General features: G+C 40.5%; 1 protein-coding gene across 3 annotated transcripts in view; it reads right to left on the bottom strand.

Annotated features, from left to right (window-relative positions):
* The window catches only part of mical3a (microtubule associated monooxygenase, calponin and LIM domain containing 3a), a 51,783-nt gene that overhangs the window by 20,968 nt on the left and 6,971 nt on the right, over nucleotides 1–23,844 (bottom strand). Inside the window, exons 2-36 of one of the 3 annotated variants that reach the window (XM_088378051.1) lie at nucleotides 22,889–23,299; nucleotides 22,241–22,448; nucleotides 22,002–22,118; nucleotides 21,804–21,905; nucleotides 21,108–21,263; nucleotides 20,712–20,812; nucleotides 18,900–19,157; nucleotides 18,710–18,825; nucleotides 18,235–18,361; nucleotides 17,741–17,834; nucleotides 16,490–16,637; nucleotides 15,045–15,241; nucleotides 14,811–14,929; nucleotides 14,668–14,730; nucleotides 14,173–14,349; nucleotides 13,462–13,557; nucleotides 13,146–13,229; nucleotides 11,866–11,976; nucleotides 11,469–11,531; nucleotides 11,214–11,327; nucleotides 10,931–11,035; nucleotides 10,644–10,757; nucleotides 10,140–10,232; nucleotides 8,626–8,733; nucleotides 8,117–8,303; nucleotides 7,576–7,676; nucleotides 7,356–7,449; nucleotides 5,147–5,342; nucleotides 3,733–3,959; nucleotides 3,414–3,503; nucleotides 2,740–2,892; nucleotides 2,245–2,307; nucleotides 409–483; nucleotides 203–316; nucleotides 28–110 (exon numbers count right to left, since the gene is read on the bottom strand). In XM_088378051.1, the coding sequence (XP_088234177.1) occupies nucleotides 28–110; nucleotides 203–316; nucleotides 409–483; nucleotides 2,245–2,307; nucleotides 2,740–2,892; nucleotides 3,414–3,503; nucleotides 3,733–3,959; nucleotides 5,147–5,342; nucleotides 7,356–7,449; nucleotides 7,576–7,676; nucleotides 8,117–8,303; nucleotides 8,626–8,733; nucleotides 10,140–10,232; nucleotides 10,644–10,757; nucleotides 10,931–11,035; nucleotides 11,214–11,327; nucleotides 11,469–11,531; nucleotides 11,866–11,976; nucleotides 13,146–13,229; nucleotides 13,462–13,557; nucleotides 14,173–14,349; nucleotides 14,668–14,730; nucleotides 14,811–14,929; nucleotides 15,045–15,241; nucleotides 16,490–16,637; nucleotides 17,741–17,834; nucleotides 18,235–18,361; nucleotides 18,710–18,825; nucleotides 18,900–19,157; nucleotides 20,712–20,812; nucleotides 21,108–21,263; nucleotides 21,804–21,905; nucleotides 22,002–22,118; nucleotides 22,241–22,448; nucleotides 22,889–23,167 (4,533 nt within the window). In that variant the 5' untranslated portion in view covers nucleotides 23,168–23,299. The remainder of the gene's footprint in view (nucleotides 1–27; nucleotides 111–202; nucleotides 317–408; nucleotides 484–2,244; nucleotides 2,308–2,739; nucleotides 2,893–3,413; nucleotides 3,504–3,732; nucleotides 3,960–5,146; nucleotides 5,343–7,355; nucleotides 7,450–7,575; nucleotides 7,677–8,116; nucleotides 8,304–8,625; nucleotides 8,734–10,139; nucleotides 10,233–10,643; nucleotides 10,758–10,930; nucleotides 11,036–11,213; nucleotides 11,328–11,468; nucleotides 11,532–11,865; nucleotides 11,977–13,145; nucleotides 13,230–13,461; nucleotides 13,558–14,172; nucleotides 14,350–14,667; nucleotides 14,731–14,810; nucleotides 14,930–15,044; nucleotides 15,242–16,489; nucleotides 16,638–17,740; nucleotides 17,835–18,234; nucleotides 18,362–18,709; nucleotides 18,826–18,899; nucleotides 19,158–20,711; nucleotides 20,813–21,107; nucleotides 21,264–21,803; nucleotides 21,906–22,001; nucleotides 22,119–22,240; nucleotides 22,449–22,888; nucleotides 23,300–23,844) is intronic. The other 2 variants (XM_088378049.1, XM_088378050.1) reach the window with 2 other exon arrangements.

Here is a 23,844-nt window from a genome sequence, read left to right on the forward strand (position 1 = left end):
GAAAATAGTGGATTGGGATTGTCTGACCTGTCTTTCAGGCTCTATTGCAGGTAAGACTGGTGATAGAACAGCATCATCTCCCTTTAATATGGGTTCAGTGCTAGATTGTCCTGAATATATTAATAGGAAATATGTTGGTATGTTTGTCATATGAGAAATACATCCAAGTAATAAGCTTAATTGAATGACTAATGGCATGTACCTATATTTGCCGCCAATCCCACAGTTTCATATGTTTTGTCCTCCTCTGGAATAGTTTCCCTGTGTAATGGCGGGTGCAAACGTGCCTCAGCTTCAGCATCGGAGGGGATGTCATCTAGAATTAAAATGTCATTAATAAAGTAGTTCTTCAATTATTTCTGGTTTAGAACTTTTGATAGAAATTTGGTGATGAGTTTATCTACTCACCTTGGTCTAGTTCAGTACCAGGTTCCATATCTGGGCTATCTGCTTCTGCTTCCAGATCATCATCCTCATAAGGTTCTGGTGTGGCAGAAATAATACAGAATAAGCCCGTAAACGTTTTGGTCATGAATATTTGACAACACAAATTAAACACTGCTTTTATCTATCTGCTATCTTTAAAGCTGTTAATTTGTCAGATACCACAGCTGACTAGAAAAAGATCCAGCCAGGGGGATAAAAAAAGATAAAACTTTAATCAAGATGAAGAATATTGTTGAAAATAAGTAATAATAAAATGGCCCAGAAGAAATACTTGTTTCAAAAGAAAATATATTATACAATATAAAATAAATAAAACTAAATGATAGTAAAAAGTAAAAAGCAGAGTTATAGCATAGCTTAAAAGAAAGTCATGCATCTTCCATATATATAATAAAACAGAAGCAACCAAAATATAGCATGAGTTAGAGCAGGGATGAGCAACTGGCGACCCATGGACCGCACTCGATTAATTTTTGAAAATAAAAAAAGGTACTAGCCTTTAGTATAGAGCTAAGCAGTTAAAAGCTATTAGTAATAACGGACATTGCTCACCAGTGCCCCCAACATAAAAACTGTTGAGCATCAGAGAAGAAAATGCTGCCTTTCAGGTTAAATAGCTTACATGGTCACCAAAATTAAACGCAACTCTATATGCCTAGTTTGCTTAGAGCCTCTATCAGTCATGAAAGATTTCCACTACAAATGTTCTTTTCCTCATAATAATGGTTTGTTCGAAGAGCACAATGCGGTACTAAATTTGTGACTTCCAAAAGCATGGCTACACGCAACACTTTTTCAAAACTTAGGTACATGTATGGTGGCTTAATTGGACAAGAGGCTGTGATGGATGGTTAGTACACTTGCAATGCAGAGGGGATGAACTTTACTGCCCTATACTGTACTGTTTTTAGACAGATGAGTGAGTCAGCCTATTAATTAAGAAACGCAAAACATATGGTAGTATAATGTACAGAATAAGTTCGTGCACTTTAAGTTTGTTTGTTGTTCAGCAGTTTTGTACCATCTTTGAAAGGAATTTGTAATGCAAGAGAGCCCATTGCGCAGGGATTTTTTTTTTCCAATAACAACATTTGCTTATCTTTGTAGTTGAGAAGCGGCTTTTTTTTTATATGAATGCATTTATTTAATTACTCTTATGTACATAAAAAATGGTGTATACACACACATTTTGTCCTTATTTAAAATGGCAATTCTGTCATATCTGGCTAGGAAGCACATGTCCCTGTGTGAACCTCCTGGAGTACTGATGGAAAATAATAGCCCTCCCCATCTTTTAGGTTGCCCATCCCTGTGTTAGAGTATAAGCAGCGGTGTATTATATGGCAGGTGAGTCTTCTTCATATAAAGGACACTGGAACCCAAAAATATCCATCACTGTATGCAACTTACACTTAGTTTAACACCACTGCCTACTTTGTAAATAGACCAATTAAAGCAGCGTTCAAAACAGCTAAAGGAAAAACCAAATAGTTCACCCATTAGGGCAGGAAATAGAGTTTGCAGGAATCGATAGCTACCTGTATCAGCAATGTGTTCAATTAAAAGGACAACAAAAGTGTAGAAAAAAGACATTTCAGGAGTTTGAAAGGGTGAGAAGACAAGACGAAAACACAAGTCATAAATAGACTACAGGAAAATTAACTCTTTAGAATGGCAGCCTTCCAGCATGCTTGTGAGTGTGTCGTTTGTCCATGCTGCAACAGGCCAGCCAAAAGACAGCGAGAGATAGACAGCGTCTTAGACAGGATGTCATGATCCTTTATGATTCTGTGCTACCTCCAGACATTGAATCCAACCAGACTCGCACTGCTTCGTGCCGGGCAGATGTGTGGGCAGGGGCTACATTCAAACCAGAAGATACAGCTCAATAGGGGATGGGTGTCAAAGGAGTAACAGTAAAGAAACAGGAGACATGGGACAAAAAACCAGAACATAAAACGACAAAGTGGAACTACAAAAATAAAAATTCAAAAGCATTGACTAGAGGGTTACGTGGTGTACTGGGATGGGGGTTGAAGAACTTTTTAACCCCAGACGAACAACAATGACTGTAAAAGGAAAATTAAAAGAAAGCACATGATTAGACATTCCAGGAGCAATGTAAGCAATGTAACGCAAATGTAAGAAAAAATGGCATCAGGTTAGTCAGGGGAAGGTGGCTCCTCCTCTGATATAATCAGACATACTTAAATCCTTATTCCAGTGAGGTCAACTTTTCAAGGGTGGGCCCAGCAAAACTTTCCCCAAACTTGGCTCCTCTGGGTGCTTTACCTGGAAAGGAACGCTGCGTGAGCTCAACGGGCCAGGAGGCTGAGGCCAGTTGGCCACCTCCATCTGTTTCAGAGTCTTTGTGTGTTCCCCCCACATCCGGAATTGCAAGAGGATCCAAAGGCTGCAGGACTTGTTGAATTTGTAGGTTCTTGGCTGAATGAGGGTGTCATGCGTATGTTTTACGGATGTAATTTGGGGCGGACAAATGAAGAACAAGTACAACAATAGAGTTGGGGAAGGTAGAGAAAAGGGAGAACGGGAGAATGGGAAAAGACAGCACAAAATGACAAGGAAGAGAGAGAGGCACAGAGGAAGTTAGAATAAAGATACAACTCGAATAATGGAGGCACAGCTGCATGCACTAGAATAGACTGCAAAAAATGCCAAAACAGTAAAAATTAAGATTAAAAAGAAATTGTAACTGTTAAAATGTTAACCTATAATTTCAGCGCAGATTAAGGGGGGAGGGGGCTGGCATTATTTGATTAGTATTTAAAAGCCACACAAATGAGAATGACCTATTAGATAGCAATTGTACAGTTACAGTGTATGTGTGAAATTGCAACCAAAAAAAAAACAAAGAGGCACAATTCTTGAATAAGCAGACCAAACCAGCCGGCATTCGCACACTCATATGAAACGGCAAATAAATCCACAAGCAGTTTTGCTGCTACCTTTAAAAGTACAAACATCATCTTCATCTGTGAGGCACTCCAGCCAAAGGCCTGACTGGAGCTCCCTGTCCCAGGGGCAGTAATCCCCCTCTGCCAGCAGGCGGAGGCAATGGGAAAGGCCCACCCCAAAAAAAATTCACCCAAAATTTAACAGAAGGGAAAAGGTGGAAAAAGTAGGACAGATAAAAGAGGTGTTGAGACATTACACATGAAACTGACTTCAAACAAAAGTACAGCTCAGCATGATCCGGACTTGACAAAACAAATGTTAAAAGACCAATGGGGAAAAATAAAATTACAATCACAGTCACAACTCTACCTTCGCTTGACTCTTCATCGTCATCTTCCTCATCTTGTTCAGCGAGAGCCTCATCCTCTACATCACCACCTCTAAGTTGGGCGTGGAGCAGTACTGCCTCCTTCCAAGGGACGCCTCCAAGGTCTGAGGGGCTGTGAAGTTGCTGGTCCTCCTCCAACTCAACTTCCACCTCTTCCTCCTCCTGGTCATCTTGTTCATCATCATCATCCATGTCTGAATCTGAGCTACTGCAAAAAAAAAAAAAGTCAGGCAAGTGTTGTTTCCTTGCAAACACAGACTAATAAAGAAAATGTGTCTATGTGAGCACTTTCCTTCAATCCAGCAGTAGTAAGGACATTTGGGAAAGGATGCTCTTAATCAAGGCACAATTCATTTTTAACAATAGCCTATCCAATTTTGCTGAAGTAACTGAGATCAAACTCATCAAATTAGTGTAAACCTCAAAACCAATCGCTTGTAACTTGTCTTCAAGTTATATATTACATCTCATTAGTTTTATTGCCAAAACAAGAACTCCCATCTGCGTCGCGCCAATCTCAGATATGTGGTGCTAAAAGTAAAAACTATTAACTATCCATTTAATATTTGAATTATTATTGTTACGTTTTTTTTTTTCATCCTCCATCAACCCTTTTGGTCTGATTTCCAATTGTAATTAAATTAACATCTCTACAGACCCTTCTCACCCAGGTTGCAGTCTGTTTGAACTACTCCCCTCCGGACGGCGTTATAGAGCTCTGTACGCTAAAACCAGCAGACACAGAGACAGCATCTTCCCCCAGGCTGTTGCTCTGATGAACTCACACCACTCTTAGAGTCTCAGAGTCATTACTGTGCAATAACATCCTGGTCTCCACACCTTTTTTGAATTGTCTACACTGTTTGTACTATGTGTCCTCTCTGCATCCATTGCAGCCTGGTCATCCTAGAAGAGGGACCCTCCCATCTGTGGTCTCTTCTCAAGGTTTCTCATTTCCCCTAGCTGGAGTTTTGAGTTTTTCCTTGCCCTCTTGGGAGTTTAAGATCAGGGGATGTTTGAGAATATCTGCCATTTTTCACATGTCCTGAGTGTTGTTGTTAGTCACCTAAATGCTGAACAGAGGCTGTGATGTACCGAAGTCAAATTCCTTGTTTGGCCCGCTCAAACATGGGGAATAAAAACTCTTGAATCTTAAATGAATCTTGTTGTTTTTTGCATACCTAGGATCTTCAATCATTTGTTTGTGATAGATCTCATGGCAGCAAGTGTGTTTTTGCATATTTATATACTTGGAATTTAATCTCATTTTGTTTCATGAAACTTTGTACACATGTATTTTTAAAGATGCTATAAATAAATAATTGCTATCATCATCATATATCGGAATGTTTCTTTAAAAAAAAAAAAAAAGGACATTTGTATTCCAGCTGTTACCTGGAGCCCAGGTCGATGTCCGTGGGTTTATCCAGCACACTGCTGAGATTATGCTCTGCCAGTGTCTCCTCTGGCACCTCCTCCAACTCATCCTCCCTTTGCATGGACAGTCGGTAGTTCTCCAGCTCAATTCGCTCGGGTGTTCCACGAAGTCGCTTTGCGAGGCTTGGCTCCTGCAGGCCATTGGCTTCCGGTACTGAGTTTGAGAAGAAGAATGTGGAGAGAGACCCCATGTGAAACATAAGTGTTTCAGAAGGGCACGCCTGACAACTAAGTACAGTTGACCACACCTATACGCAGAGGATAGCCCTCAGATCGGCTTGTGAAAAGCGAAAATTTGCATCTTATTAAAAGTGGAGGGGGGGGGGAAGCAATATTGTGTTTCACAACAGCTGTCACCATAACAAAGGGGTTTACGGAACAGAAATGTGTGTTTATATATATAACCCGAACAATTCAATAATTTAGTGCGTGTGTGCTCATGTGTGCGTGAGCATGCGTGCGTGTTTGTCTGAAAAGTTATTAACATTCATTGCGACCATGGCTCCACAAACTTGTATATATGCACACAGGACAAAGTGACAAGAAGACAGCGATATTTAAATCTATCACTGAATTTATTGAGTTCGCTCTTACTTTTAAAACAAATATCAACAAACATATACAGCATAGCACATCATGGTGCATGGTAGGTGCTTTGCCTTTTTCCCAACCTGAGAAGCAAATACTAAAACTTTATTATTCTTACTTGGGAGTCATACTGATTGTGTTAAGGAAGTAGTTCATCATTCTTATTTTCTTCGTGAACTTCAATTGAGTTTATCTTTTCACCGCAACAAATCCAGACCCTAAAACTGCTTTCTAGCTCCATCCCTGACAGACCACGAGAAATTTTCACAGAACTATTTACATTTGTCTGCTGAAAGTGAAACCGCTAATGCCAAGTTGTCAGAGATATCCCTAACCATGGAAAGTTTGTTGTCTGACCATGAATGAGATATTACCTGGTTAATGGGACACCACGCATATTCATTTTATTTACATATATACCATATTTAAACCTAAAGTCAACTGGAACTCTACACTTGCACTGTTACAGGCCCGACTTAAGTCCCTATGATGAGTCTAAAGCCTCTATTCTGCATTGAACATCAAACAACTATGTTTGCACCGTTATTGCACTGCTAATACTGCTGTAATATTTAAAAAGAGAGCTTAAAGATACAGTAGAAGTGGGTAGCAGAGAGGGTCCAATCACAGGCACTAAATAAAGTACGTAAATCTCAGCTGGCAGTTTTAAGATGCTCTGAAAGGAAGGGTAAAGGTAAAGCTCACAAAAGCACTGATAGAGACAGACACTTGGTCACAGAGTGGTAAGTTGACTAGTCTAGTAGGTTGTAGCAAAAGTGAGTTACTGTTTCACAGAGAAACATCAAGAAGCAGGCTTTATAAGAAACACGGCACACGGGGAGGAGGCAAAGTGAGCAGAAACGGGCCACTAGTGGTTACATTCACAAAAACAAAATTTGGAAAGAGGTTCTTCGTTGAAACATGCATGCCAAAAGAGTTAGCTTTACTGCCAAGGTGCAGGTGAATTCATTTATTTTTACATATATTTAACATTTCTACCTCAAAAGCTGACTTAAGAAAACTCTATTCAACTCTTTAATTTCCAAGACAGGGGGAAAAATTACATAGTTTAAGATGCATCATTCATTTTTTCAAGAACACTGCTAGCGATGCTTCAGCTGCCAGTGCAAATTTACAAGAGGACTACAGGCTTTAACATAACAAATGATGCATCTTAAAGGAATAAATCATTCACTGAGACAATGAATTACACTATTTACACAAACACTCTGCAAGCATAGAGAGTCAATACAATCAATCACAGGAGAGAGTGCGAGAGGTAAAACTATATTGTCCAACAGAAGTCAGTGAGGAGGAGAAGATAAACAAGGAGAGGAGAAAAATCAAAGAGGGGCGGGAGGGCCATGCTAAAGGATGTTGAGCAGGGCATTGATGGTGAAACAGCAGAAGAGATAGATGCAGTAGCTACACAGGAAGGGAGAGTCAAGGGGGTTGTGTGCCACCTGGTGGCACGTCGAAGAGAGTGCGCGGCAGACGGAACGCAGAGAGACTCCGCAACCCACAGCTATGCCCTTTTGGCACGGCACAGCAGCCATAGCAATACAGGAAAGTCGGGTACCTGAGGGCCGGATATCGGCTGAGGGTCCTGCCACCGCCGTCGCCCTTCCGGGGGTATCTACCATTGTCGCAGGAGTTGTGGGCTCCTGGTTCTCCTGCAAAGGTGGAAAGACAGTTGGTAGCAGCCCCAAGCTGATGGACCTTACCTTTCCATTCAACTATTTAAAAGACTATTTATACTTTTCTTCACTTTTTATCAAGAATTCCCATCAATCATATACCTTAGATGTGCTTGGAGCTGGGGTGGGAGAAGGTGCGGGTCTCTTTCTTTGAGCAGAGCCAGACAGACGATAACAGTAGTGTGGCTTGCAGTAAAATTTACCTGTAGATAAAAATAAACAGAAATATTTATATAAAAAAAAAAAAAAAAAAAACATACAATACAGCATACTACAGCATAACCAATAGGCTTTTTGCATTTCTTCAGGAGCTAATATTTACAAAAGACAGACACAAAAAGCAAATCACCATGTGTTTATATTTCTGCACCTAGTACCAAGGGACGTTTGAAAATGCCTCATTTCCACTCTAAGGATTGTAGCCATCAGCGTGTCTATCAAAATGGGCATGAGTGAGACAATTTGAGCAAATAGCAAAGGGCAAGTGGCAGTATTCCTCTGGTTGCTTTAAGCATCATACTTTGGGTGGAAAGCAATTATCTCTTGATGTTTCATTTTTTATTAATATCATCAAGTGGTCATGGGTAAGATCTTTCACATACAGGTGGGCTCAATAACATATTGAGAATAGCTTTAGCCTTACCGTCCTCCACATCGAAGGCGTAGGAAGACAGTCGGAGTGTGGTCCCACAGTAGTCGCACTTGAAGCAGCTGCGATGAAAGAATTTCCCTTCTGCGCTCAGCCTTTCCATCACGTACACTCGTTTCCGGCAGAAAAAACAAACATCGCTGCCTCCGATATTGACGGGGAATTCTTTTCTGAGGGAGCCCTGTGGAAAGATATTTGAACACATCAGCAACCGGCAAAATAAAAGCACTAGCGGGTGGTCATATGTATCATCAAGGCCCAAACTCACACACGCAGCAGCTTCAGAAATGTGCTGATACAAAGTGTAAAGTGAAATCTCATTATGCATTACTATCCAGAGGAGCTACAAACACAGCACTATCACAAACTGCTGATACTTGTTGAATATGCGCTCCTATTATCGCAGCAACCCCTGAGCATGACTACACATTAGACAGATCAATCCACTGAGCACGACTACACATTAGACAGATCAATGCGGTCACATGCCATTGATTGCTTACCAAATCTCTTTTCTCAGGTAATCGTTTGGGCTCATCCTGCGACTGAAGCTGATTGGCTAACTGCTCAGCCAATGAGCTAACTCCCCCTGTGTACATCCTTACATAGTGCTATGAAAAGTATTACAGGGAGAAAAAGAAGAAAGTGATGCAGGAAAATGAAAAGACAACATAAAAAGGGGATGCAGATGAGAAGGAAGGAACACAGGAATGGGTACATGCAAGCAATGGTGTAATTCGGGGAAATGTCACAAACAAAGTAAAGGCACTGCTGCAATTTAGGACTAAAACAAATTCACTAAGGATGGGAATGAGCAATTGATTTTGAATCACAAAATGTTTTCACGTGGAATCCCACTTACGGCTGGTATCTGTAGTTATGTTACAATTAGTTTCAGACTTGACTTTAACCAACGGACACCATCATCCATCCCAAGTTAACAGTGACTAAACTACCACCAATCAAAAAGTAAATTAAGATGAAGAGAAGGTTCGATCTAGGACTTCAACTGAAAAAAACATTTTAAGTATCGTAAGAAAATAATATGCATTAACCCCAAAAGCACATTGTATAAAAAGTCTTGTTCTTTGGAAATGCATGTTTTTAGGGAGCTACATTAATTTAGATCGGTCATGTTGTTGGGCAGCCCAAGGGGTCCTTTTGCCGTCTGTCACCGTGAATTCTCACACACATAAAGGTCTTTTGACATTTTATGAAAGAAATGCAACGACGAAAAAAATTGGGTCAGACAGAAAGTCGCATGAATTCGAATGGTGTAAAATCGAGGTTCAGGTCGAGTTTGAAGTCAAGCAAAAGGAACGAGGTTCCCAGTTCATCAACATTAGCATGTCCTTAAAGAAAGGCATTATAGCCCTCAAGGGGAGACAGCTCACTCAGTAAAGTTGTCCGAAGAACTTCTTGAGAATGATAGTGTGTGAACTTTTTTCTATCTGCTAAGAATGAGGATGATCAATGATCCCTCTCAACCTGCTCACTCCTAAACCCCCTCCTTTCAGAAGGAAAATCCCAGAGTTTTGCACGTGGGATGATATCTCAGTCCAGGGACAGCGAGTATACTGAGCCTTTTGAACCCGGATGAAGACGCACACCAAATGCAGGCAAAGACTTGCGTGCAGTAAAAAGCACTTCTCAACCATTGATGTTATCAGTACAATGTGTGGATGTTCTTGTCTGTGGCACTTGTCATGTAGGGATGCTACCAGGCATTTTTTAAGGGATAAATGAAACTTTCAAGAGTTTAAAGCAATATTATTTTTATCTTTTCAGTTAAAACTCACACACATGCACGCACACTCGCATACAAAAATGACTGCAACACAACTGCACAATATTAGATAATTATAGACCGAAGCAAACGTGAAAATCTAATGTTATGAATTAGTTACTACATATCACAAGCACTTGAAGAAGTAAGACTTTCCTGGGTGAACACGGGGTATAGTGTGTGTTAGCGTCAATACACTGCATTTATTTTTCAAAGCCAAAAAGACGCTACCTGTCTCAAGGTGTCAGAAGAAAGAGAAGAATCAGAGGCACTTTGGGTTCGGGCCAGGTGCCACTGTTCCATGAAAAAACCTGAGGGTTTTTTCTTAGGTTCCATGACAATTGGGGGAAGAATGAACACATTTTTGTTTAAGTAGTCAATTAGTAGTGAAGATTAATCTGAGACCGGATTAGGTCCCAGATTGTTAGCTTGTATAGCGTGCTCTGCAACTGGAACAATATTTGTTTCTCTATAATGTAGTCTTATTTAAGCACCAAGAGACTGCATTTATGTTCTCAGCAGTACAGAAAAACTGACATTTCTAAAGAAGACTACAATAACAATAATGACATGCATGTCTAACCAATTTTAGATCATTCCTGGTACACTATGTGTCTATTTAGTCAGGAGCAAGACGGGAATTGTCCCCCAGAAACCATTCCACAAAATGTGTCAATGCGCATCAAGAACTGAAAAATAAAAAAATGATCAAAGTAATAAATAATGACGTTTCACCTTGGCTCCAGTTGACTTGCCCTCCAACTGAGAAGCAAGTTGCTCGGCCCTTTCCTGAATACTAAGCACATATAAGGGCATTGGGACAGCTGAACACAAAGACTTTGCTGGATTCTGCAGGAGAATACATTAACCAATAACCAAATGTACGTTTCAAATCAGGAACATTTTAAATTATTTTGAGTGATTATAGAAAATGGCGACAAAAGCAAAAACTATGTTGATTGTGTTAGAATACATATAATTGTTCGACATTCGTTTCAATGAGGTTACACTAAAAAGCTAACCTTTCTACAAGTTTCAGAAGAGGAGAGCGACGAGCTTGAGTGCTCAGTGATGCCTCGGGCCAAGTACCACTGCTCTAAAAAGAAACGGGACGGCTTTTTCTTGGGCTTCATAGATAAAGTTCAAAAGGGGAAATTAGATGATTAGAATGTGCAACTACTAGACTGTAAGGCATTCGTATCAAAAGTGTTTTACAATCCATGAGCATTCCCAATTTGAGTAATTGGTATCCTACATTTGAATACCACGTTTGATAGTCACAGCACAGCCATGCAAAGTGTTCACCTTGGGTGGCTTATCATTTTTTCCCTTAAACTTGGAGAAAAGGCAGTCAGCCCTCTCCTGTATACTCGGCACATGGATAGGTCCTGGATCATTTAGATGCAATGGCTTCCACTCCTACGCAGGATACGCCATTAAAACTCAACATCAATGGCATACAAATAGCCATGTAGCTTAGTCAATACTATGCAAATAATATTCGTGCCATGACAGGTCGAAGAAAATATGAAAATGTGAGTATCCAAGCAGTCCTTTTACCCCGCAATTCACGGGCTTCTCGTAGTATTCAAGCTCCTCTTCATCTGGAGTGACATCCAAATGCTTGAAGGCAAAGATAATTTGGCTGGATGAACATTTTGGATTAAGCAGAAATAGTCTAACAGAAAGAGCTGTGCATGTTATTTCGGTGTATGGCACCCTTGTGCTTGATTATGAATGGTTCTGCCAAATCCCTACACATTTACGCTAATGTTATAAAAAAAGAATGTATGGTGACAGGAAAGAAAGCATGAGAGCACTATTCTAGAATTACACAGGAAGAGAGGTCATATTTAAACTAACAACAGGCATCAACAGGTTGAAAGCGAGTCGGGGTAAAGTAGATGGGCCGAGATAGGCAAGTACAAATGGACAAACGCAGCAGAATGTGTGTCACCTCGGTGTGGAGAGAGAGCGAAGAAGTGGAGTAGGAGGAAGAAAGGAGAATGGTTTTCTTTGGGCAGCTCCGAGAGCCTGAGCTGGCTGCTTGGTCAGCAACACTTCTGGCCTTGAGGGACGAGGAACAGCAGATTTAGCATCAAGGTGATGACGTCTAGATTAGGGATGGGCGAATACCGATACCAGCTAGTTAACAGGCCTGATAGCGTTTTTGTTTCAAGGTATCGGGTACTTATGAAGAATGCCGATACCAGCCACTTAAATCAAGTACCAAAAGCAACAACTTACTTTAAAAAATAATACAAGTATACTATAATACTAGTAATACTAGTGGTATCAGTACTCAATATCAGTATTGAGTAATCAAGAGTGAATACTTGTAACAGTATCGGTCCGAGAAAAAAAAGGGGGTATTGAGCATCACTAGTCTAGTGGACCAAATCAGATTCTTATTTCCCACCAATACCATTTCAAAATGAATTACACCAACTAACAACTCAACACAAACAAATTATTTCAGTGGGGAGCTGGATACCAAAGCTATTGATTAGTTTCAGCACATTCATGCACACGCACACACACTAACAGCAGCAGCAATATGAAAAAATGAAAATCTCCCAAAAAAGTTTGATTCCACTGGATACTATATTGTAGACATATTGCTCTTTTCCATTATTGTGCCATTTTACGTTAACGGTAACTAAATTCTTGGCATTAAATGTTGACAGATGTTAGTTATTGGATCTTTTGAAGTAAGGAGTGAAAATGGGGCTTCGAGGGCTGCATGGAATTTTGGCGCCAGTGTGATTTTGTTCAATAAATACTGTGCTGCAGTTAGGTGGAACGTTTATAGTTGCTCCTGACGGCATGGCATAATTAGTTTTCCATTGCCGTAGTCTAGTTTGTGGAAGATGCTGCAAAATAAAAACTGCCCGGTGCATAACTATACAAACTACATTCCTACTTTGTTTTGCAAATCCATTCACTGCAGTAAAAAATATTTGGATTTACTTTAATTGGATGGGTGGATAATTTGAACATGTACTGTACATTAGTTGCATATGTTATGATTAAAATGTTTAAACCAAAATATATCATTTGATTATTGTGTGGAAAACAGGGGAAAATTACATCAGTTTACCACATTTTAATCTTGAGCAAAAATGAAATATTAATACCCTCCCCCCAGCATATCTCGGACATGGTGAAACTGGACCTTTGGGGATTAGAAAGGGTTGGAATGATGGAGTACTACTTGGGGAGCATCACTAATCATACCTGCTCCCCTCTGTTGGGCAGCGTCTGACACTTGATCTTTTCTTTGTAGCGAATGCTCAGCTGCTCCTGCTGCTGTGTGCGTCTCTGAACCAGGACAGGAGAAGCAAGGGGGGAAAAATGCTCACACATTTTTTTTTTAACACCACACGGCAAATATCCTATATCACCTGGTTTAGTAGTTCTGTGAGTAATACCAGAGATTTGCAATGTTAATTAGGGACTCACACAAGTTCAAATCTAATTTGATGATGCTGAACATCGTTAGTTGATGAGTCGCTGGGAATCTCTACAGGGAAAGGGAAGGTCACTTTTTTACCTTTCTCCAAGCTGGTACAGGTGCTAGGCGGATTGGCTCGAGGGGTTTTGGTGGTGATGGGTGCAAGATACAGTCCAGATTGGGCAAAGAGTCCCCCTTTGTGGTTGTGTAAAGATGAGGAATAGTGGTCGGCAATGGCGTAAAAAGGCATGCAAGCCATCATGGAACAAACCATGATGGAAGGGTGAACAGGGAAGAGAAACACACAAAGAAGTGATGGATGGATGGAACATCCATAATGTGTTCAAAACTAAGAAAACAACAGCTGTGGCAGGACCATGCTCAAAGAGCCATAACCATCATTATACACATTGACAAGTGGAATAGTGAAAGGAAAATTTCAATAAACTGACATTGGCGACAGCAGCTATGTTGTACAATAGGCAGTTTCTGACGTACTGTACATTATGTATTATTCTAAAAGAGCCTGAAGGGTTAAGAGTCGTTCTTTGTGCTTCAACAATGCTGCCCAGTGTAGCTATAACACGCGTCCACACGAAAGCTCAGGGCTCAAGCAAGAGTCCAGCACGGTGAGGTCGCCTACATGGAACAGAAACAATAGTCTGCCTGACCAATGTCCGTTCTGGACCACATCTCATTAAAGCAAGCGCCTACACCCTCCTCATGAGACAAACGTCTAGTCTCTCTGTTTGAGCAAAATATTTGACATGGGAATGAAAAACAAAACTATACAAACTGTAGTGTACATACCTGTCTTTTCAGTCCTGAACCCTGCGGGGGAGCATTTTCCTCAAATTTGGCAAGCAGCTGGGTAGCCATAACCTTGACTTTATTGTTGTTCCCTCCAGCAGTAGAGTCCGTCTTCCTCTCTGACAGGAGTGCAGGAAGAGCCGGTCTGTCCGCCCGACTAGCCTTAGATGCTTCCTCCTGGGAAATAAATTAACCATTAGTTTTGCTTTTCTCATGAACGTTATTCTTTTTCATTTAGACCCCTGCAAAATAAAATAAAATCATGCATCTGCAGAATTTTCATTTCATCCCAAATTCACTGGAGTTCACAGTACCCAAAAACTCACCACAAGGCCCATTAAATATCACATTTAAATTTTCTCGTTCCCCTTTTTACAAGATTTGCATGAATATTGAGTGTGAGCAATTTTAATGTTCCATCCATCCATCCATCCATCCATCCATCCATCCATCCATCCATCCATCCATCCATCCACATGTTTTATAAGAACTCACATCTTCAGACTGGCTGGTTTTTCTCCTCTTCCCCAAACTGTCAACCTCCTTCTCCTTTTTGTCCTGTTCATGAAAGATCATGCTATTACTCCAGCTGCAACAACATCTATTTAATATTCAGATTCTTAGGTTGCAACTCTGACCTTGGGGTTACGTTTCCTTGAGATTGCTATGCTCTGTCCAAGTTTACTAAAAAAGGAGATAGGCGATTTGGTGCTTGCCATAAGAGCAGCCTTGTCTTCTGGACTCAGATTTTGTTTATCTGAAACATAAAACAATGATGATAAAATGCTGAGACGCGCACACACACACACACACGTGGGATTATAGATGATTCAGTTATAAATGCTGACATGTTAGTACAATCTCATTCTCACCTCCAGGTGGCACTGTGTCCTTAAACATCTCATAGAACTGACTGAGGTACATGACCATTGAAAGTTTGTCAGGCTCCACCACAGATGACATCTCCTTGCCAGTCATGCACGGTGAGATGCCAAACTCTCGCTCGGCCACGTCAAAACCCAACTGGTTGTTCTTTTCCTGGTCTCGCTCATCCAGAGTGTCAAAGTCACTGTGGGTGGTGAAAAGGGAAAACAACAACAATGATAAAAGTTGATAAGACTAAAATACACAGTGTCAAGATACTAGGCACTGCTTGGGCAATTTTTGTCACAAATTGTGAGCAATAATTTGAGGTACAAGCAAATATTTTTTCACTTGCCTGAACAAAAAGAACTGCCTTATATAATTTACGGAGACATGATGAATCTTATCAAAACAGTTGGATTCTATTCGTGGCCACAATGCATTGTGTGATTTTAGTTAAGGTAAACAATTTTAAGCTAAAAAGAAAAATAATAAAAAATAATAGTATTTCGAAGCTGAGGCTTTGTCATCAGTTGCTGCAGACAAGACAGCAGCGTTCGGAAATTCACTCTAACCTCTCTCATACCACTCAGACAGCGAGTGTGTATTCAGAGAGGAAGAGCGTGCTCCCCTTTTACGAATGCAGTCTAATGTTATAAAACAATCAGCAACTCATTCGTGATCTCTTTCCAGCTGCCTAATGCAATGGGTTCCGGTACTTCTTTGTTTGGAGATTTCTGAAAAACCAAATGGCACATTTGAACAAGGCTGAGTCTTGGCATGTCAGTCTGAAGCAGCGCATTCTGAGAATATTTCCAAACGCACCCAAAATAACAGAACTGGGATTTTGGGTACAAGTCAAAGCTCTCCTGTCCTTGGCCTCTCTTTTTGTAAATAATATATGCAAAATACAGATTCTGCTAAGGATCATGAAATCCATGTTTTGCGTGGCACACAGTTCTCTCCATTTTTTACCATTTAGAAAGAGTACATTCAATCAAGCACTGAGTGCAGCCTCTCAAACCTCATTTGACATCCTTTTACACAGTGTAGATGTAAAATTCAAACTCCCAACCCTAAAGCGGCTGTGACGACACTAAAAGCTTTTGTTAACTGCTATGCTGCCTCGAGAGACCATTGAACTAACATCATAGCTCTATGTGCACATGCATGCATGTGCGTGTGAATGCGATTAAGGAGGAATGCACTCTCAAGGAGTCCATTATGAGTAGTGTCTGTCACCTCATTACTGATGCATAACAAAAAAGGCCAGGTCCAAACCAGACAATAAACAGAATTATGCAATGAACACAACAGGCCGGTCACCCCAAACAAAACTAAGATTTAACCAATCTAAACTGGGCAGAATACATGATTGAAAGTGTGGTAAAAAAAACACGCTGTACCAAGTTGCTATACTTGGTTTGGGCATTTGCGCAATTCAGATACTCACATGAGATCTGGCCTGTATCGGTGGATGAGCGCACACAAGGCGAGGCCGCTCTTCCATGACATGGTGAGGTCTTTGACGCAAACATTTTTGTATCCTTCTGTTTGTCTCTGGCACCAATTGAGAAGTTTACTGGACCGAGCGATGGATTCTGAAAAGACAGGCGAATACAGTATTGCAATATCCCTTGACATGGATGACAACCATTTTTGCATAGCACTGCACAAACACTATATGGAAAATGTAATTGGACACACCTCTTGATTAAACAATGCATGTACTACAACAATTAGGATTTGGCCTACATCACTTTTTTTTTTTTTAAATAACATGCATTTGTAACTGTACTAACGCATTCAGGTAGCATCTTTACATCATCATTTACAGCAGTACTGTGGGAGCATGAGCGTGAACATTGCGCAACATTACACAACATCAGTGTACAGAGTACATTCCTTGAAATGAGTTTTTCTAAATGATATTTTGATTGGCATATTTTCTCTGGATAATTGCTTTCTTCCAGTTTGTGGTTGTCTTATTTTGATTAAAATCAATAGACTGATATGAAATACTTATAATGTGATACATTCTTCAGCTATAATACATCTTTTTGTGGTATAAACTATTAGCATGTTCTTTCAAAGTGCCAATAGTGTCATCACAAGGTGTCCAAATAATTTTGACCATATAATGCATCTCCTGCTGGACTAAAATCTTATCAGTCAGGCTGAGGCTGTGCAGAGACTCATTACTCGTAAAGGCTTCATCATCCATAGCTTTATAAGCCATGTTAGTGCCAGTATAAACCAAGTTCATCAGGAAACGTAATGAACTATGAGGAGACAAATGTTCACAGCCATAAAGATGACATGGGATGCAAATGAAAAGATTAGGAGAGGATGCAGAACTCAAATCCTTGTTGAATGTGTGAATGAATGAAAGTTGAATGTACTGTAATGAGTCAATGATTAGTTAGTATGACGCAAAAGTATTTTCATGTTCCAGCAGTTACAACATTGCTAGTCTTTGAGCATGAAGTAGAAAACCACAAATTTGTTAAAACTATTCATCCCCGAAGAGCAATACCATGCATTTGGGTTTGTGTTACCTTGCAACTGCTTGTCAAGCAGACAATTGTCTACAGTGGAAATAGGCCAGCATTACATAATTACTTTGGAGAAGAATCCTTCACTAATGAATTATGAAATTGAATTGTGTATTTGTATGCATAGACAAGGTGAAGAAAATACAAACCATTCCTGGTCAACTTTGGTGTTGATGAGTTGATCACATTCTCTCTTTCTATGCGCATCTCTGCTGACTCTCCTGTGTCAATGAGGTGCCTTACCTGCAAATGAATAATTTTACAAACGTTGCATTGATTAGGAAGTCAGTTAGAAGCCGTGAGAACTAAGGTAAATCGCACAACAAATTGACTATCGACACTTGAAACCATTTTTTTTTTTTTTTAATATTCAGAACAATCATGAAGCGTTAGGGGCATACTAAGTTACCGTTTAGGGGTTTGTGTAACATTTGGCAGCTCTGCATTTTGCCGTATTCACAGTTTTAATTCGTTTGAAGCACAAAATACAAATTTTGACTTGTACATTGTGATCGGAAACATCTTATTTTGAGTCTTAACTAAGTGGTAAAGTAAAATTTTGTGTACTCTTGTGTTTTTGCAAGTTGATAGTGTCTTTTTGGTAAACAATAAAGTAAAGATATGTGTTTGTTGACAGACTCACCTGGCTAGGTTTGAGGAAGTTAAGGCTAATATTGGGGTAACGTGTAGTGGGATCCACGCTGTATTGACTGAAGTTCTTGCTGACATTTTCTGGCGTGGTCTGGGGCAGTAGACGATAAATACTCTCCCTGAGTAAAGAGTAGACGTTTCAAAACAACTGGTCAACTTGATTACTAATCCAATACATGGATTATTTCAAGTAAGACCTAACTTTGAAAAGCGGCCATATCAACTCCATATAAACCTATATATAAGCGCACACACAGCACACAGCTACTGAAGAGTCACATTCCATTTAGACCCACTTATACTAATATCAATAAGAAAGGTGTGAGTGAGGGTTCAAATCACATATGGGCGCATGTCGGCCTAAACCACTCAAGATTAAAGAGGTGTGTTTAAAGAAGAATGTGAGAATGTGAGAGCATGAGTGAGTTGAGTTTGGTGTGGCTGCATCAGTGTATATACACGCCCACCTCTCAGAGAGCACTTCTAAAGGCTGTTTTCCCTGAGCCCAACTCTTCACCATCCAGCCAGAGTCCATCGCTGCCAGGAAACCTCGGGCAATGCCGGTACCCATTGGCCAAAACGGCTGGAGACAGCAGCGCATTTAGCTACCAAATATGGCCACAGAACAGCAAATACAACATTGTGAAGAGCACTCACCTCCAATAGGCTGTCTCCTACTAACGCCACCAGTAGTTTGTGGCCATGGCGCTGGCGCACCATGGCGGCACTCTCCGATGCATACATGCAGGTAAAGTCAAACATGGCGACATCGGGTTGGCCGTAGTGGTTGATGGCAAAATCCAGAGTGGGAAGCTGGTGGTTGGTTGAGAAATCGGCCGCCTCACGGGCGTAAGACAAGAGGGCTACCTGATCCACATTTGCTCTGGAAAGCAGCAGCTCTGTGTCCGCATAGTCCTACGAGAGTAACGAAAAAAGGAAGTAGTCAATTATGACTCTTAAAATAACAGAAACTCTGAATTTTCTTCCTGGGTGATAAGAAAAAAAACCTGAAAAACAGCAACATGGGACTTCCTGGTGGTACACCTTCTATGGCCTGCAGATACCGCCTCATGCTACCACATGCTCTAACATACAATTTCATAAAACTGTATCATCTGCAGAGTAATACCCACCAAGTGTGACCCACTTGGAGTTACATTGGAATGTTTGTGTCCTCTTTATTTACTGGTAAAAGTATCTACCGCCTCAACCAATTGTAGCTGTGACCATTGTGCCAATGTATTTCAAACTTTGATATGCAATGCTTTATACAAGAATTCAGCTGAGGTTCTGGCAAATGTAACTTAGCTATGCCAGCGATTAAAATGTAACCAATTGTTGTTACTGAACTGTATCAATGGTCTCTATCAATGATTCAACACAATATTGTGGGTATTGCAGGTTTTACTGCCAACCCTGGAATGAAAACCACAGCAAGTAGTAACATGATCAGTATGTTGAGATGCTTTACTGTACAAAAACAATGCAGTTCCAGTTATGTCAGGATTACCAGGAGTGTCAATTTCATGAATTCAGACATACAAAATATTGGGGGGGAAATTGTGGAAAGTGCATTGCATGGTAAAAGGGAAAATGAGTAAGAAATTCCATGGGACATTTGGAAATGACCCCTGAATATCACAGCTCACCTCTCAAACACACACAAATTCAGTGGCTGTCATAAATCACTGTGCAACTCAGCATTTTAAGCGTTTGTGTTTTGGATGAAGTGCTCTTCACAAGTCTCTCAAACATGTAGCATCAAATCACTGCATGCTTTGGGAGTGACCTGTTCTCATTCCGGGCGGTAAGGGGTACATTCTCTGGGCTTCAAGCTCTCAGGGTGTCGAATGCCAGGCTGGAACTGGTGGAAGGGGGGAGCAGCCGAGGTTGTCAGTTGATATAGTCTGACGGAATTATGTGGCCTCGCTTCTCTCCTGCCAACATTTTCCCTCTTCCCTTTTCTTCCTTTCCGTGAAGCAGAGGATAGTTAACTTTGTAGAAAATGACTTATGCTTCCACTACTTTTAAGTGGTTGTGTATTTTTACAGTTACCTCTGCCATGCTTGTATTTACTCCCAAAAACATTTTAAGCAGAATGGCAAACACACCTTTTAGGTGGTTTATAACCAAAACACCAGACCATAGCTGTGACACACCTAGAGTAATGTTTGTATAGGAAGGCAGATGAAGTCTTTTTGTGCTTTCCTGTGGAAGTGACTCAGGGAGAGGAAAGAAAACATCTGTATCACAAGGAGAACAAAGACTAAGTCTGAATCCTGCCCATAGTTGGCTTGCTTAGACCATTAGGCTATTAGGGAAAGCAGAGAGGACTGAAACAATAAATCGGTGTCAGCCTGGACGTGCGTGAAGCTACTGTCTACTAGACCATTAATGATATTCGGCAATTGTCCATCAGAAACACACAAACACAGGCACCCACACGCAATCAGCTTTTTGATCACTCACATGCAGAATGACTCCTTTCTCCAGCAGGCTTTGTTTTTTGGCAGTCATCACAAAGTAGTGCGTGTCATCCTTGTAGTAGACAATGTTTTCAAGATCAATACCTAAAATAACCAATTGAAAGGAGTGTTAGATACCAAACAAAATGTTTCCCCATTGCAGCAGCAGACTACTATGCCTTCGACGGAGGACAATAGAGGCAATTATACGACACAGAACACATAACAGAGCTACGGGAACATCGCCATGTCAGCAAAAATGTAGACAAAACTGGTATCAAAGCTTTATAATTGGACTGACAACTTAGGGAGGGCGATGACTGAGAGCTGAAGGTCTGACAATCAATATGAAGTTATTGTGTTCTACTCTGCAAAATTGCTAATTTTCTGCAGTTCACACCTGTCGCTTCTCTGAGGTCTTGAAAAAACTTCTGATTGAAGATGAAGGCCACTCCGCTGATTTCTTCAACCTTAGCCTCCGCTGTCGTGTTCCTATTAATGAAATTTGCCGTAATGGCGATTGCAAGTTTGCCACGGAACTCCTTCCGTCGAAACCCTAGGCGACAAAGCAGATTAGAATCTTAGAGGTGAAATAACCTTCTATTATATAATTTGTACAAATTTTCTTATTTCATATTATCAGACACTTATTATCAATCACAAACAACAACAAGAAAAAAATACTACTTTGATTATTTAATTAGCACTATAAAGTGGCAGAATTCTTGTCCCTCCAAAACCATTACTATTTTGGAAACCAACAAAATGGCATGTTTCTTGAGTCATTGATATTCCGTGACGGCAAAGCGATTTTCAAAACTTTAAAAGACAGACAAACTTTGGGGACTGACTTGACTTGACGTTTGTGAAAAAATATGAAACTGACCAAATTTGAAGAAAGCAGGATATGGCCAGACGTCAGCAAATTACAGTATGCAGCAACAAAATGTACAAATTGAGGGGATGTATGAAATGAAGATGAGGTGTTCACAACAGGTTTGAAAATGAGCAACAACCGAGAATAATGTTGCTATTTTTGTTTTCTAACTTAAGATGCCTGTGCTCAAGGCTGAAGAAAAAGAGGACAACAACTTGCCTGGCAGCGTGTTTCTCCTTCCATCTGCACCAATGATTACATCAAATTCCAACTCGTTGACAGGGTGTGTCCTGGGGTGGACCTCTGCCCGCCAGCCTATCCCTGTGAACACACACAATGTGCAATCACATAGAAACACAAGATTAGAGAAAAGTTGTTCATCCAAAGCACTTTTCATTTATATGAAGTTTGACCCACTTTCACTCTCCTGGTCCTCAGGAGGTTCAATAAGCCCTTTGAACTCTGCGTTGACATGAATTTCAATGCCCAGGAGGAGAGCCACTTTGAGCAGCATGAGCTGAAGTTGACGAATACCTACAAAAACAATGACATAATCACTCCTACAGACACGTGTCAACAAATTATTAATGAAAGGCAAATTCATCAAATACTTCAAAACCTGAGTGGACAGTCACATTGCGCTCTAAGCAACTTACTGATATGATCAATTGCACCGGCGCAGAATTTTCCATAGAACTTCTTGGCCCCAAGGCCCCTGAGGTCCTGAATGGTAAAGGGCCAAAGGTGTAGCACATTGTTCCTGGAGAAGGCATCCCTCTTCTCCAACAGGACTACTTTAGCACCCAGGAAGGCGAGCTCGATGGCTGTTCGTAAGCCACATGGTCCGGCACCAATGATGAGACACTAGTGTCAAATAGAAGTATCAAAATTAATACATTAATCGACAGCAAATTGATTATAAAATTAATTGCCTCATATTTTGATAATCAAGTAATCTTTTAGAGTCATCTCTTAACTAACGATTGCCTAAACCTTCTGATTTCAGGCTCTCAAAAGTAATACTCACATTTCTCTCGTCTTTCATGAAAGCAGACTGATTTATCTTTTGTGTTTAAGCAAATGAAGACATTTGTACACATCTGCTTTTACTCTGGAAAACAATGACCATCAATCCTACTTGCGTGATATTGCTTAATTATTGTTTAGCAGTTTTTCAGTCATAAAAAAGGTGATGAATTGAAAAAAAATCTAGACAAATCTGATGCTGAGAAAGAATGCCCTGTATTCAATGGTTTGTTAACAATTAGTACGTCAGTCAGTGATGATTAAAATATGAGGGGTACCTTTGAGTTGGTACAGGCACGGCCTTTCTTATACTCTTTCTGGCCGGCCCGCTTGTCTAACTTGGCCCAAAGTGCTTTGGCCTTCCAGTAGTTGAGCTTGGATTTGAGCCTGTGGTAAAATACTCTGTACTCTGTGGGCTTGACTTCCAGGAGATCGCACAGGTCCTGGAAGGCCTTGAGTGTTCCCTTGCATGTGGTTGCCTGGACAAATTTATCAAACAGGACATGGGACTGGTTGACTCCTTCTCTTCCAGTTGCATTGATGCCTCCATCCCCCATGGTCCAGACACACAAGGCTGATAGGGCCCTTCACACCCCAACAGGGGTCTCTGGGTCCAACCTCAGCCCTGTATGATTTCAGTTTCTCTCTCCAATGGAAGGTTCTAACCCCCAGCCTCAGGCGTTCTCATTCTGTCTGGAAAAGAAAAAGAAATAAACTGAATGAAATTTCCAATGTGTGGGAGTGCATGAACCAAAATCTCATGCTTGAGTCAAGAAAAACAAGGAAACAGCCTTGGTAAACCTTCCAGTAGCCAGATAAATTAAACATTAGTAAATCCAATACAAACAGGAACAAAACATTGTATTCTTGATGCATTGGGAGTGATTTGGTGAATTTGTGCTCTCTATTTAGCTGGGTGGGAAAAAAACCCGGTATGGAAAATGTTAATAGGACATCTGGTCATTCCATCTACCAACTAAAGAACATAAGCCATCTTGCAATTATAACATCTCCTGGGAAGACTTATTTCTGATCAGACATTACTGACGAACTTTACTTTGTGTAAACCTCAAGGAACCTTCACAACTAAATCAGCTGGTAAGACAAACAATCAATGTTAATTTTGGGCCACATAAGAAGCTCCTGATACAGACGTGACTTTGCAAAAACGTTTTTCTCTGGCTCGGAATGGACATACCACACACAAGGGTTTTGAAATTCTACTAAACTTTTA

The sequence above is a fragment of the Syngnathus floridae genome, chromosome 6 (genome assembly GCF_059516105.1).
Source record: "Syngnathus floridae isolate MCC-2025c chromosome 6, RoL_Sflo_1.0, whole genome shotgun sequence".
Taxonomy (NCBI): domain Eukaryota; kingdom Metazoa; phylum Chordata; class Actinopteri; order Syngnathiformes; family Syngnathidae; genus Syngnathus; species Syngnathus floridae.